The sequence below is a fragment of the Sodiomyces alcalophilus genome, assembly GCF_042370955.1.
Source record: "Sodiomyces alcalophilus JCM 7366 unplaced genomic scaffold ACRALscaffold_1, whole genome shotgun sequence".
Lineage (NCBI taxonomy): Eukaryota > Fungi > Ascomycota > Sordariomycetes > Glomerellales > Plectosphaerellaceae > Sodiomyces > Sodiomyces alcalophilus.
In genome coordinates this window covers 4,145,932-4,160,680 of record NW_027263532.1, presented here as the reverse complement: position 1 = coordinate 4,160,680, position 14,749 = coordinate 4,145,932, and the positions used below count along the sequence as shown (strand labels likewise).

The following is a 14,749-nucleotide window of genomic DNA, read 5'->3' as shown; positions in this document are numbered from 1 at the left end:
GTACCATACGACGACGTCTACATTCTTATCCTAGCGAAATCAACTATCGACGGGGTTCGCGCGGCCAGACGGAGCAGAGATTGCATGACGCTCTCCTGGGAAACGTGAACCCGGTCGGCGGTTTGGCGCGACCCGCCACCAGCCTTCACCTTCATCCTCTTGATTCCCTTCAGTCACGCTCTTTCGCATCGCATTCATCGAAACCGATTCTGCAGAACTTTTTCTTTGGTCATTTTGGTTGTACATACGGTCGGCAAGGGTCCATTTCCTTTTGCCGAATTTTGCGCTCCTGCCTTCCGGTTCTGGCAAGCGACTTCGCATCCCTCGACGCATTCCCGGACCCTCGTTTCCATCCGCATCTCGGCCGCACAAACCACCACGACGTCCCTCCCCTCTCTCGGAACCATTACAGGTTGTTAAATTTTTCGACGCCAATATGACGTTCCACCCTCAAACTCCTCAGAGTCCGTCACAGTTGTCACCTGGCACCTCTGATCTCGCGTCGAGCATGAATTCCACTTTGACTGCAATCACCACCAACCTTCCAACTCCCGCTCATAGCGTAAACGGGAGCACGGCTCATCCCTCCGACAAGTCCCAAGACTTCACCATGGGTGAAGATGTGTCCCATAAGCGCAAGCGGTCAATCGACGACCTTGGAGATAGGGAGCAAAAGAAGGCCCATATCGAGGACAGCAGAATCGGTATTGAAGACATCCATCTGGATGTCGGCGAAAAATACCTGCTTTGCCAGACTCGTAAGGCTCCCTTCGCTTCCCGTCGCCCCTCTTGTTCCCGTTTCCTATTTTCATTCATCTTCGTCCATGCCAAATTTCTTCTCCCCCTAACCCAAGGTAATCATTTCTTTACCAGAATTGGCTGGGTTAACATTTGAGCTACCGCAGAACATCGCGTCCAAAGGTTTCCTCAGATCACTGAGGATCTTTTTGAGATGTTCGACTTGACAGGTATCGCGGCCGAAGTCGCTCGAGAAAAGCCCGATGGAGAGAAGAATGCTTTGCGAAAGACGTACAAGGGCCACATGAGGCGCCTGGGCATCATGGGCCGATTCGACTCGGTCAAGCAGGCCTGGGAAGACCCCAAACAGGAAGTCGACGAGAACGCCGAGCAACATCAGGACGATGCGTTGGATTCGAGTGGGCAGACGAATGAAAAGAACAAGAAGGAAGAGTACTTTGGATTTGGCAAGATTGCAACGATCCACGACGCCGACTTTTGGCAAGGCCGAAGCCATCTCATGATGGGTCTGACCCAGGGTGTCAAAGCTGGTTTGAGCAGAGCGGTCGCCATGGCCAAGGGTCCCATCCCTGCCAAGCAGTGGGATAGTACTGTCCTCGGTGACATCACTGCCACTGTTGATCCGTCCAGGAATATGCTCGGAAAGGCTACCGCTCCGGGTACGCCGATTGGTATTCCTGGATCGACGATCACAAAGTCGAAGCAGCAGCCCCAGGGCGTCCCTCGGGCCCAGCGGAATGGCAAGAAGAGAGGCTATGGGGATGGCTCTTTTGAGGGCTACGGCGAGGGCTTCCCCGATGATGGATACTCGACTGGAGACGGCGATGATCGGGGAGGCCTGAAGCGGCATAAGAAGGTAAGGCATCAGGATCTCCCCGCAACGTGACGTTTGCGGGCTGACCGTCTTTTTCAGGGCACTGGCACTCCGCAGTTCCCACAGACTGGCACACCGCGGCAAGCCTACGGTTCGGGGCTAGGGAGATAGGATACCCCAGCAAGTTCCGAGACCACCGGCATGGCCCCCAGCACGGAGACGAACGGGAAAGGGTCTCGCAGAACCAGCACCAGCACCCGTATCGTACTCAAAGCTGGCCGGCAGAAGACCACCTGCAACGAACAAACTCTCTGCACGTCTGCCGTCGACGTGCCAGTTCCCCAAGAGGGTGCTCCGCGGAAGGGTTGTCGTCCTCTGAGGGCAAGCCGTCGTGGTCGCAAGACTGCTCTGAAGAATTAAATTTCTCCGGCTTGGTTCAACAACAAACCCCTTCGATGAGTCGGGTCCACAGTCCACTCGATCCTCCTTGTTCTCGACTCTACGGAACGGCACCTAGCTGCACATGATTCCCGTCCCGCCAGGTCGATGCTCCCTCGGGTTATCACTTTTCGATCATCACACGCACACGGTCCGCCAGGAAGGATCTGCATAGTATATGACGAGACGCTTTGGACAGGAACAAGAAGTCTACTGACGTGCTCTTTTATTTTTTATTTTACGGGTTTGCTTTGCTCATTTTTCATCATGACTTTTTTAGGTCCCTGTACAAGCACGGCGTTGGGGACAAAGGAGGGAAACATGCGTTTTTTTGGCTATGGAGGTTTCCATCGTAACTGATGACCCCGTGCCACCAAAGAAGAAAAAAGAAATCAAACAACACAGCCAAGGGACGGGGAAAGGCAGGACGACGAATCATACGGACCAAGCGGACATGAGAGGTGGGCAAAGAAGGGATTCTTGACGATCGCCCCTGGGCCTAGCGGTCCACCTGATATTAGTATGTCAAAAGCCAGCAACGCAGAATCCCTTGCTGGTAATACGAAAAGTTTACGGTCGAGAGAGAGAGAGACCGTGGCGTTGGAGAGACCTCAGAGATACCTCTGCTGTAGATTTTTCCGTCTACTAATACAAAGCAATTGAAAACCCATGAACCCTAGTCATGCCCGTGTCGTAGGGCCAGAGGTGTGGCATGCGTAGCATCAAAGTCTACATGCCTATCTGGCACGTAACTGTTGGCAAATAGCTCATCTTGACATTATTTGCGAGTGGTATCACTACCATATAACTCATTCGACCTCCTGGTTAGAGCTAGCTTCTCTTCCTTGTTCCTCATGAAGGACTTTCCCTCTAATACCTTTTATGCTCCAACACCTTCGTCCTCCCCTTCAGCCAGCCGACGAACAGCGGCCAGGCTCATGTCTTCCTGGACCCAGTCGACGATGCGCTGCCCTACATCGCTTACAAGGCGGTCATAGTGCGGCCCCGGTTCGAAGAGGCCGCAGTGGGCGCCCACCTCGTCGACACCTTCCATGAAGACACGTACCCAGGTGTGGTCGGAGCCTTCGGCGACTCGGCGGGGGAGAACGCAAAACTTGCGTTCCTTGGGCGGCTTGGGCGGCTTGGGCGGTCCATCCACATGCGCGTCTCCGGGGCTGGGCGGCCCGGGGCCATGCTCCTTGTTTTCCTCCTGCTGGTGTTCGCGCTCCTGCCGCACCGCGTTCGCGGAGATTTCCCGATGCCGCTGTTTCACTTCGCGGGCGCGGTCCTTGGCGGCTTGCTTCGCGTGCCGAGCTTCTTCTTTTTCGGTCCGTCGGCGGTGTTTGTCCAGGAGCTGCTGTCGTTGCCGGAGTGCTTTGTCGCGATGTTTGATCGCCTGGTCGTAGGCTTTCTGCGCCTTTTTCGCTTCCTTCTCGGCCTGGCGGCGGGTGTCTTTGTCGGGGTAGCTATCGAGATTGGGAGGGGTTGGCTGCACTGGCAGGTCGGGGATTGGGGGCAAATCTAGCTCATGGTCGTGGGAGGCGGAAAGGATTTGCGAATGCTGTGCCGCTTCTGGTTGCGCGCTTGCGGGGATTGTTCCGTTGGGCAAGTCGCTAGCTGTGCTCGACACCTGTAAGTGGTCCTCATCTTGATTTCGGGAACGTGGAGGCTGATCGTTTGAGGACACCTGCTCCATGGGCATAGGGTCTAGAAGTAGAAGGCTCTCGCGGGTGCTGGGTGCGTCGAGTGGGATTTTAAGGGTTGTATTGCTATCACTTGAAGCTCTGGTTGACCCGTCGGAGTCCTCGGTGCGAAGGGTGCCCCGTCGTGAATTGTCTGTCTGTCCCGCCGGGGTGGTGAGGGTCGTGCCTATAGGTGAATGCACCTCGTCGGTCGGCGATGGGGTTGCGGACCGGGGTTTCTTGGGCCTACCGGTGGTGATGGTAAAGTAGTTGACAAATCTGACTCGGACCGGCATGGGCTTCTCGGCAGACGGGTCATTTTGGTATTCGCGCAGTGCAGCGAGCTCATCGACGTCCTCTAGGGCGCGCAGTTTGTTGTAGCGCGAGTGAAGGGCTGGGTAGTCTGCCAAGCAGCCGCCGTACTCGAGATGTGAGAGCACATGATTGCGAGCGGCGCCTATTATGCCCTCGGAACTATGTTTTGTCACGAAACGAGCCAGTCGTTTGTGGAAGGGGCGTTCTTGAAAGGCCTTGTCGTTGAAAAAGGGAGGGTTGAAGAGGGGGTCGCGAGGTTCAGAAGGCGGGGAAGGAGAGGCGGGAAGGAGGATGGACGGCTGGTCGGTGGCTGCGGAACTGTGCTGGCTGGCCTGGGAGGAATCAATGCTGGGGGGAGTCGAGGCGGTGGTACTGAAGGCTGTTTGGGACGGATACGCGCCGTCCTCGGATTGGGGTGAGGGGGTGGGCGAGGGCCGAAAAAGACTAGCAATTCCAGATACGACGATGCCAGGGTGGAGGCCTAGGAATGGAGAGTCGAGAGAAATGGTGCCGACGATTCGGTGCTTGGAGGAACGGGGAGAATATGGATGGCGGTTGGGCTACACCACGGGGGGTTAGCCAGTGTCTTCAGGGGCTCAACAACATGACGTGAGGGCTTGGAGACGGGGCACGATAGAAAGGGAAATACTATACGTACGGCCAAGACTACCTCGCCGGCGAGGATGCCACCCATAGAGTGGCCTACCAGGATCACGTCGGTCGTAGGGCCCTCATGTGGCTCTAGCCAGGCGCTGAAGTTGTCTCGGGCGACCTCGATCAGCCTATATGTCTTGTAGCGGGGGTAGATCTTGGTGTGTACGACATGGGAATGGGCCAGGGCGGTTTTGAGGTGGCTATGGACATGGGCGGGGAAGGAACGGAAAGACTGGTCGTTCCCGTAAAAGCCGTGAATATACACCACAAGCAGGGTGCGGCGAGAGGCGACGCTAGAATGGTCGCCGAAGGACGAGGGCCGCAGGGACTGGGAGGAGGAGCTGCGTGGGTCGGTGGTAAGGCATGGCGAGGACGATGGCGATGGCGATGAGGCGGATGAGCCATGATGGTTGTTAGAAGAGGCTCCGAGGTTGGTGGAGCGGCGGGGCGGTAACGGTGGCCTTGGCCGCAAGGCGTGTGGGGTGGGACAGGCAGACGTCGTCGACGGATCCGGAGATGGAGCCGGGGCATCGGAGGCCGGGCCCCTACTGTCGGACGGAGGGTCGGCCATTAGGATGATACAGTCCCAGGCAACCACCCGTGTATTTGTTGAATCTAGATGATGGTGAAGGTGAAGAGCGGAGAGAACCGTACAGAGAGACGAAGGAGGATATCAGTTGGACGATTAGCCGGATGGTAGGTAGTCGTTTTCCTTTCTGTGAGGGATTTGCTCCGATTATTTAGCCGGTACCATGTCGTCTTTAGAGCGTTAGTCTACTCTACTCTTTCTTAGAAGTCAGAAAAACTGATGGACATGATCATGTCCATCCTCACTACCTATGGTCTGTCGTTACTTCCCGAGATTCCTGCCATGCTAGACCGAATGACGCCATGCCACGACCTGATACAGTACAACGTACAAGTGCACGAGGAAGGAGAGGGAAGAGGGGGAATTAACAAGTCAAACCGACCCACAGAACAGCCAGGATCAGACTGATGCAGTGCTGCCCAGTACCTGAAAGTCTCGTCGCTGCAAGGGACGAGAAGATGCGTGTCACACGTACAAAGTACAACGTAGGTAAGTATAGGAGGTACCTTAGTTACCCCTTCACCTTGACTGCATAGGTAGTCCTTGTCCTACCTGCCATCTGTACTTTTAGACGGATGCCACGAGACGGCCAGGCACAACATTGCTAACACATCGTACGGTACCTACCTAAGCGTCGTACACGAATAGCATACTGTCGCATCCGAGCCCGCTCCAACTGTCCCACTCAACATGTGTCCTGCGCAAAGCCGACTTGTCCTGCGTGTCGTGGTGCTCATGGGGAATACGCGATGACGCTCTTGCGACTTTTCGTGTCGTGTCACCGGAAAAGCGCGTTTGGTACAACGTATTGTATTGCTACCTATGCAGGTACATGTACATGCACCTCGTAACTGAGTAGTACCGTACCCGCCATTTGTCGAACACATGGTCGTTTCGTTTGTCGTTCCTTCCTTATTTCCAACACCCACTATTACCCCGTATCGTGTAACGAGTACAAAACACTTGACTCACTTGGGGTTATCTCCTCCGAAAGAGTGCCGGTCGTGGTTTCCTCTCTTGGTTTCCGTTTGGCAAGTGGTGAGTCTATGGCAGGTGTGCCTGCCCTGTCCCTGCCGGTCGTCTGACCCCTCTCCATTTTCCCAGTCTATGATTGGTCTGTACCTCTCCTTGGCGACCACCTCTCCCGTACCAAGCGAGATTACGAATATAGAAATCCTGCATCTGAGTCCATACGTTGTATGCTCTCGAAGTACAACGTACGTGTACGAAGTAGGTACCTGTTGAATGTCACTGAAAAGAAGGCTCTGCACCGAAGGAGCAGACAGGAAGGGATCTTTAATGTATTACGGAGCAATTTTAATGCTCCTTCTTATCCTCGCACAATGAAATGGCCCCTTTTTGTTTATTTTCGTGTTTATTCTCGTATACTGGCTGGGCCCCCTGCCTGCCTGCCTAATTTTAATTACAACGGTACCGTACCTATTATAGTTGCATTATTCTGCCCCCAAGGAGCTGCAAATACCGGGATACCACCTTTGTGCTTCTTCTTCTTTTTCACTTCTCCCGACTCTTTTCCAGTCCCCTCCTTCGTCTTTCGTTCCATTCCTTTCTGTCCGTTCGTTTTCTTCTCGTCGCTCTCTTTTTTCTTTCTTATCATTCGCTCTCGCTTCCCCGCCCGGGTACATTTCGTCGGTCATTGTAAACACTGCCATCGGGCCACAGAATCACACGATACGACACAAAGGGAGACTGGGCTATTTCTCGCTTCTCACGCCTTCGAGGACCAACTTGCCGAAAGAGAAAGGAGGCCAAACCCGAGACAACACAAACAAAGCCTCGAGACAACACGACGCCATTCCTTCTATCAATCTCGAAAGTCAAAGACGGGAAGAGGGACAGATTGGAAAGAACACTACGACTCTTGTGGGCGCGACAGAGAAAGACAACAACAATTGACAGGGTTTTGCGACGACTAGGTTGAAAGACGAACTGACGAACCGATTTGCGCGTCTTTCTCTTATGAGCTACACTCTTTCTTCCTTTTTTGGTCTGGTTTTGCTGCAATACATCGTGCTCCAAACCCGCCATGCGGTGACGACGAGCATGGACTCCGCCTCACTCGACATCAAATAAGACTCCGCGATCGTCGACCTCGGATAGCAACCCACCAACCACCGCGTTCCTTGTTTGGGCCCCCCGTCTCAGTGCTAGTGTCGCTGAACACGAGCATCACAGCCGTAGTGTCATTCCCAGTGTGGCTCCGCCACCCACATAGGTAGCCGTCGTACGCTTCTTGGCAAACCGGTTTCCGCGGCCGACATCTAGCATAATGACAACACCACCCCGCGGGCCTTCACTCGCTCAGGCCCGCCATCTTACCAACCACCGCAGCACCAGCAGCGACGACAGTAGTAACAACAACAACGACAACAACAGCCACGGCAGCGACGATAATACCAAATCCGAAAGGCACTCTCATTGGTATTTTCACAGAAACCGCCTGGCCCCATCCCGCGCCTCCTCGAATCCACCCCAACTACAAAACCGGCAGGAACCCGTCCCTGATGTCGTGCATGCCCACGACGTCGAGGGCACCTTTGTCACTCACATCGTGCAGACCGTCTCCGTCGTCCAGGTCGTCGACTCGGTCGGATCCGCCATAGAGCTTCAGACCCATTATGCCCCGCCGGCCACCGTCGTCGTCGACCCGGTCTCCGGCCTGACCGAAACTCTGGATTCCAACATCGCTTCCGCTGCACCCACACCTGCCTCTCGCCAGCCCGAGTCGGACCTCGCTCCCGAGATACATCCCATTCCGACGCCCGACAGTCTTCCAGGTCTTGACCTGGTGCCAGACTCGTCTTCCCTATCGGTTGCTGTTCCTTCGGCCATCCCGGTGCCGCTCGAGGACCATGTCTCCAGTCAGGATGTTATCCCGCCGCACGGCCCCTCTTCGTCCAGCGCGTCACCGACTTTCCCAGTTATGGGCGGCGTCAGCAACTCTACCAGGCCACACCTCCTGCCATCGTCGCTCTATCACAATAGTTCCATTCCACTGAAAGCCGCGACGGCATTCGCCTCTTCGTCATCATCTTCGTTCATTCCTTCGTCTTCATTTCTCTCCACCACCAGCTCTAGCAGTGGGAGCACCAGAACTATCACCACGACCACACGTTTTACCACCACGTCCTCGACAGGCCAGGCCGGTGGCTCGACGGAGCAGGAAGCTGGCGTCGAGGAAGCCCCAGGCCTCGAACCGACACCTTTCAGCCCCTCGAGCCACAGCGAAGACACCGATGACACGGTGCCGGCAACTGGCGTAGTCGTGGGGAGCGTAGTCGGCAGCATAGCAGGTGCTGCCGTCTTGTTCTTCCTGGTCCTCTTTGCCCTAAGAATGCGGAAACGGAAACATGGGCGAATCATGCTCGGCGAGGGCGCAGGCGCAGGTCCCGGCAACGGCAGCCGCGGCCTACTGCCCGGCACGGACGGGCCCTCTGGCGACGGCGGCATGACCCAGCGGTCCGTGGGCTTGGGCGCCGCCCTAGCCGGCCTCAGTCCGAAACGCACGTCCCGGAACGGAACTGTCCCACCATCGACCGAGGCCGAGCGCGGCTTCTATCGCGTCTCGGGTAGGAAGCTCCCACCTGTCATTCTCAATGGAGGTGACGGTTACACAGCCCCCCGTGATAGCACCATGAGCGGCGGGGAGTCGGTCTACTATCGAGAATCCCGGCCCTTTTTCCACGATGGCAGCCGCGCCGCCGATCCCCCAGCCCGCCTAGCCGTCGGCGCCCCCATGAGACCAGTGAGCGGCGTGCCCGTCATGCGAACCGGTCCGGCCCGGGTGGCCGTCACCGAAGAGAACCCGTTTGCGGACCCCTTCTCGGACAACATGGGCCCGCTGGAAGCCCCGCCCCGGGACCCTACCGCTCGGTCGCTAGTCTCCCGGGAAGGGTCGGCGTCGCGCGGATCCAGGGGATCGGGCTCTCGCTTTACCGAGGACATCAATTGATCTATTCATTCAACTTGCAGGAGAGGACAACTGGTGTCCGTTTCTTGATCATTTCTAGTACGCTGTAGGTCCAGGGAGGGAGAAAATCCCCTGGACGTCTACGACTGCATATGGTGGTTGGCGTTTTTTCGTCTCTACTCCCTCTTGTATCTGCGTTATACCCTAGACATATTTTACTATGCCCGTCGGATTTTCATGTCTCTGGAAAAAAAAAGTTCCCGCCAATGTTCGGAAGTTGTGCAACTGTACATAGCGTACCCATGCCATGTATAATGAAAAAGGCCCGTCCTCCTACCTTGCTTCCATCCGCTCATGGCCCGTGTTCCAAGGTCAAAATATAGATCCATCCCCTAGTAACTCTATGTCTATTTTATTTTCCGCCCACAGGAACACTCTCAAAGAGCAGAAACGAAGGCTGTAACAAGAAACTTTATAAGAACCCCATGTTCGTTTGGGGTGTGAGGATCCATCACGGCTATGCCGACCCCGTCGAAGTCCAGTGCTTTCTTCCAGCATCCCTTAGGACGACGTATTTGCAAAGTTGTAAAGACTGCAAAGTCGTTAGCCGTGGGTTGCCATCACTCACTCGACATGTAGCTCTCAACAACCAACGTACCTGATATCCTCTCGGTTTGCCGGGCCATTCGTGGCCACCTCATCAGCATCGTCGTCATCATCATCGTCATCGTCATCATCATGTGACCGCAGCCCCTCGCGCTGGCCCGCGACATTGACGGGCCCACTGCCCGCGACCAGGACCGGCCCGGCAGCGTCTGGCCCCTTGTCCACCAAGGTCGCCGTCTTGGTCTTCTTCTTGTACCCCTGGGTCCGGCCCAGATACTCAAAGTATCCGTCGGGCACGACGGTCTGGTATTGGCCGCTGAAGACGCCGACCTCAAAGTCCTTGACCTCGCAGTCGTCGGTGCCCGCGTCCAGGCATGCCGTCTTGAGGTCTTCCAGGCTCTGGTAGACGACTTCGTCGACGTCGAGGAGGCGGGCGATCTCTTCCCGGGTCTTTCCGTGCGCGACGAGTTCTGGTGATTATCCGTGTCAGTATCTTGCTACCATGTCGAAAGAGGGGATCATGTGTTTTTGAGGCTGCTCTTACGGGATGGGTCGGCGAGATCAATGCCGTGCTGAAGACAGTGGTTAGCCATGGCTTTTTGAAACGAGGGGTTGATGTGTCGACATGGAGGCCTTTTCTTTTCTCTTCTTTTCTTTTCTCTTTGTTTGCAAGGCAGAAGACACACTTACAACGTGCGGGTGGGTGACCTCTGGGCTACAGGAAACAAACAAAACTCGCACAGCGCCCGCTTCCTTGGCCATTTGAACCTGGGAAAGTAGGTTAGCTCGGCCTCATGCCCATGTGCGTATCTGGGTCATGACGTACAATCTCGCGCGAGGTTGTTCCCCTCACGATGGAGTCGTCGACAATGCACACGTTTTTCCCTTTGAACTCGGACGCGATCGGCGACAGCTTCCGGCGGACGCTCTTCTGCCGTGCCTTTTGCTCGTTTAGGATAAAAGTGCGGAAGATGTACCTATTCTTGATGACTTTCAGGGGGAGGTTCAAGTTAGCCGTAGAGTCCAAGAGTATCAACAAAAGGATCCCGAGGTAGACATACATGCACTTGAAAAGGGCTTCTTAAGCTCTGTCGCTAGTACAGCCGCGGCAATGTTGCTAGTCTGGTTGTGATTATTCACGTTAATAACGGCAAAGACTTGGTCGGTCGAGATGTGGCTTTGGACCTGCGTACCTCTGGGACCGGGATGACTGAAGACACAACAAGTTAGCACCTCAACCTCTCTACTTTAATGTGCAAGAAATGATGCGCGGCAGGTGAGGGAGACCAGCTAATAGCCGATAGAGCACACTTACTGACGTCAATGTCCTTGATCACTTGTTCGCCCAAAGTGTCCCTCATCTTTCTTGCGAGCATGCGTCCCATGTTCTGTCGGCTGCGATAGACGGACATTCCATCCATATGCGAGTCGGGACGGCTGAAGTAAACAAACTCGAAAATGTCGGGCGTGTACGATTTCCTCGGCACGATTTGGCGAAACTGGGGGACACCTCCTTTCTGGATGAAGACGGCCTGGCCCGGTAGGATATCGACAATGTTTCCGAATCCAAGCTGCGTCAAGGCGATGGATTCCGACGCCATGAAGTAGTCCGTGGCCCCTTCGAGGGTGGCAGATGGCCGCGATCCGAGACAGAGCGGCCGGATACCGTTCTCGTCACTGCGGGCGGGCGCGTGAGTTGGGAAACCCAAAGACAATGGGAAGCAAAGACAATGGGAAGAGCGTTGAGCTGGCGACGTACCGGAATCCCAGAATGCCAAAGCCCGCAATCATGGCAGTGCAGGCGTAGGCGCCATGGCACCTGGTATACACCTCGCGTAGTGCGGTGAAGACGTCTTCCACGTTGGCTCGGAATTTACCCAGTTCGTTCAGCGCATGGGCGAAGATGTTGAGACTAAATGTGATGTTAGCAACGACACACCCTAGCTGCATCCTCCAGCGCTCCCTGGTTCCTTGGCCCGGGGGGCGTTGGTTCAGCATTGGACGTACAGGAGTTCCGAGTCCGAGTCCGTGTTCACGTGGCGGCGAGCTTCCCGGTCGAGGAATTTGAGCAGTTCTCTGCTATTAACGAGGTTTCCGTTGACGCTCATCGACAGCCCGAAGGGACTGTTGACGAAGAATGGCTGCGCTTCCGACCTAGTCCCACGTTGTCAGTGGATGCACGGATGTGTGAAACTCCCCAAGACAAGAGCCGCCTGGGATCAATGGACGTACGCATATGTCCCACCAGCAGTAGGATAGCGGAGGTGGGCCACGCCGCACCAGCCGGGCAAATCGACGATGCGTCTCCCTTCATTGAAGACAGAACTCACAAGCCCCAGACCCTTGCATTGGTAGACTCTTCCGCCCTGGCACACGGCAATACCCGCAGCATCTTGTCCGCGCTGTTTCTGGCGTCAGCATTTCGTCCCAAGGGGGAGTGTGTATATTGTGCGCGATCATGGCCAAGATTCTCTCGCGCGTTGGGCGGCTGATGGGAACCCCATATGACCTCGAGGAGAAAGGGTGGGCGGTACGTGCATGTTGGAGGTAGTAGCAACTCTCGTGGAGTTCTAGAGCGGCCGTGTCGGCTTTAGAATCGCCCAACTGACATGGCAAAGTTAGCACAAAATTCTCTCTTGAGCAATAATCGCATCCCGTCGCATGGGAGCGTTGCTGGCCAGTCTTGAGAAGAACGGTCGAGAGAGGGGGGGAGACAGACCAGTATAGCGGAAACACCACACATTGCGATCCCGACCTAGTCCAGGTTCCAGTAAGGAAAAGGAAATAGGAGCCGTTCGAAGAGGGCAGGGTGTTGGTCGTAGAGGTTCGCTGGCGGCGCGCTTGTACAACGGCGGTTGGAGAGTGGTATCCGACGAAAATGGCGTGTCTACGCACACAGTATAGCTTTCGTCGACGCTATGGCAAGTGTCGAGAATTTCAGACAAGGCTGGGGAGAGGTGTTCGTCGGAAGGCTTGTCGCCGGAGAAGTCGTGGCGGTAAAATCTTCACTTCTAGCGAAAGATTTTGACCGACGTCGGTATTATTACCGTACACTACGACGTACTTTGACGTACCGGTACGCTAGACCCCACCATATACGTTGTATTTTACCCCGCTATCGCTATCATCACTGATAGCTGACTAACAAAATCTTCATATCGTCTGTCCTACGATTACAATGTACGGAGAGGTACTGGTACTCCGCTTGCAGAGGTACGGAGGTACTGATGCTCCTCTTCGTGCCTCAGCAAACTCGCACTTCCACTTCTTGGAGTTGAAATTCGGTTACTCAAGTGACTCACTAAGGTAGTGCACTGCAAGTATGTATCGATTGATCTCCAGCCGGTGGGGGTGTTTCCCCAGTTTCGCAATGGCGGCCCCCCACACTTAAGCAGCAGTTTGTTAATGATCTGTCGGACGTTGTTGAGTTTTCGTCATCCCATTGTCTGTTCCCGCCTGATTAGGAGGGCCGGGGAAGAAAAAGACAAAAAAATCAAAGAAAGAAAGAAAGAAAACTGTCCAGTCCAGTCTTGACGATGCAGAAGCTTTACGTACATCGTATCTTTAACTGGGATTCCGGCAAATGTGACCTCCTGTCAAAGACCTGTCAAAGACCTGTCAAAGACTTGACAAAACAATGTGTGCCGGTATGTCCCCCCCACTAACCGAGCCCTGCCCGTGTAACCTGCAGGAGGTTCCACGCATATGCCACGGGCCCATGCGATAACTTTGTACTGCTGAGCGACCGACGACCTGTTTGGCAAGTGCAACACGTGTCCAGGACCTAGGTAGAAGATACCCAGAAGCCCCCATAAAACGTCTTTGCATTTCCCAGGCTCAGTACAGATCTATAGCGCAGAACGGTGTTAGCCGCCGACTGCCATGCTATAGGCCAAGTTGGGGCTGCGGTCAGTGGTCTGACGGGAGTTGCTGAAGAGCTTTCGACTTATTGTACCGGCCAAGAGCAAATTTGCCAACCAGGCGGCGGATGGCTGAGCCTGGACTCGGGAAGAGTTGTTGGCCCTAAGAGAGGAGAATGGGGATACCTAGATGATGGCATGAGGGTATGCGCGCCCAAAAAGTGGAACCGAATAAAGTGGCTTCTTCGATGGACTCGGATGTCCCGGGCCTATCCGTCAATGTTGAATAATCAGGCACCACTCAAGCAGAATGGGACTGATGATGCAACAGAGAGTCAAAAGGTCGAAAGGTCCGATCCCCGTTTCATGTGTGTTCCATGGTCCCGATCCACACGCACAACCTGCGTCTGTACCTGCATCTGCTGCACTTGGACATTCACGACACGACGACGAAGGGCAGCTGGTGCCTGAGCAGGATGGCCTCTTATGTAAACGGACGTGGTGGGTTGCATTGGAAGGCTTTTCCATACGCACAGGCTTCGCTCGCCCCCGCTACCACGAGGTACATGCCTGGCAGATGCTGGCAAGTTACGGCCAGACACCGATCCAAGGAGGTCGGTAGTTGGGCGAGTTGATCGCAACCATCGCCATTGAGCGAATCGAAGAGAGGCATGGCATGGCGTTGGAGGCCTCTACGAATAATGGATTCGAGTACATGCGTTGTACTTGTTATGTAGACTCTGCCTACTTGACTCAGTACCAGCAATGACCCGAATACGATTGCGAGACCGAGGAATTAGAGAATTGAGTTCGGGATCGGCTTTGCGCTTGGGAATGTCGTTCCTTTTGCCAACGGGGCTGGGACGCCGCTGAATGGGCGGTGGAACTTCCCGTCGTCCAACGGGATTCCAACGGTGAGCAAAGGACTTCAATCCAAGACATGCAAGGTGTAAAGAAGAGGGTGGCCGGTGACGCTGACTTTCTCGGTCGTGTCGTGTCGTACCACTCTGGAAATCGGTCTTCCGGGAGCCGCCCCGCTTCAAGTGGGCGACGTCATTGGGAATGACCGGTCTTCGTTGCTGGGCTGGATCTGGTACTGTT

At 55.1% G+C, this 14,749-nt stretch overlaps 4 protein-coding genes across 4 annotated transcripts; 2 read left to right on the top strand and 2 right to left on the bottom strand.

Moving 5' to 3' along the window:
• Positions 1-436: 436 nt before the first annotated feature.
• ACRALDRAFT_2039305 (uncharacterized protein) lies at positions 437-1,744 on the top strand (the record flags this gene model as incomplete). The annotated part of the gene is made up of 3 exons (XM_071020950.1): positions 437-758; positions 906-1,615; positions 1,673-1,744. The coding sequence occupies 3 exons, from the start codon at positions 437-439 to the stop codon at positions 1,742-1,744; spliced, it is 1,104 nt and encodes a 367-aa protein (XP_070879742.1).
• A 979-nt stretch (positions 1,745-2,723) lies between these two features.
• ACRALDRAFT_1078675 (uncharacterized protein) lies at positions 2,724-5,308 on the bottom strand. Its single transcript, XM_071018801.1, has 2 exons — positions 4,667-5,308; positions 2,724-4,568 (listed from the first exon to the last, which is right to left on the bottom strand). Exons 1-2 carry the CDS (start codon positions 5,231-5,233, stop codon positions 2,892-2,894), a joined length of 2,244 nt encoding a protein of 747 aa, XP_070879741.1. The 5' UTR covers positions 5,234-5,308; the 3' UTR covers positions 2,724-2,891.
• Positions 5,309-5,533: 225 nt separating this feature from the next.
• ACRALDRAFT_2015696 (uncharacterized protein) lies at positions 5,534-9,771 on the top strand (the record flags this gene model as incomplete). Its single annotated transcript, XM_071019812.1, has 20 exons — positions 5,534-5,622; positions 5,665-5,713; positions 5,792-5,865; positions 5,900-6,056; positions 6,111-6,151; positions 6,205-6,252; positions 6,295-6,397; positions 6,439-6,468; positions 6,511-6,612; positions 6,722-7,135; positions 7,172-7,303; positions 7,347-7,464; positions 7,492-9,166; positions 9,213-9,257; positions 9,293-9,354; positions 9,440-9,450; positions 9,478-9,553; positions 9,626-9,641; positions 9,688-9,718; positions 9,748-9,771. The coding sequence occupies 20 exons, from the start codon at positions 5,534-5,536 to the stop codon at positions 9,769-9,771; spliced, it is 3,297 nt and encodes a 1,098-aa protein (XP_070879740.1).
• Positions 9,772-9,824: 53 nt separating this feature from the next.
• Positions 9,825-12,196, bottom strand: ACRALDRAFT_1027843 (uncharacterized protein; the record flags this gene model as incomplete). Its single annotated transcript, XM_071014824.1, has 10 exons — positions 9,825-10,258; positions 10,333-10,360; positions 10,479-10,556; positions 10,615-10,778; positions 10,850-10,910; positions 10,982-10,998; positions 11,104-11,465; positions 11,548-11,700; positions 11,796-11,942; positions 12,021-12,196. Coding segments are annotated over 10 exons (1,620 nt in total), but the record flags the coding sequence as incomplete, so codon positions are not given.
• Positions 12,197-14,749: the final 2,553 nt, after the last annotated feature.

Bases quoted from the DNA above. Each gene is read 5' to 3' on its own strand.
- ACRALDRAFT_1078675 (XM_071018801.1), bottom strand. From the start codon at position 5,233: ATGGCCGACCCTCCGTCCGACAGTAGGGGCCCGGCCTCCGATGCCCCG. The intron at 4,569-4,666 runs GTACGTATAGTA...CCCGTGGTGTAG, and splicing joins CCGGCGAGGTAGTCTTGGCC to CCCAACCGCCATCCATATTC.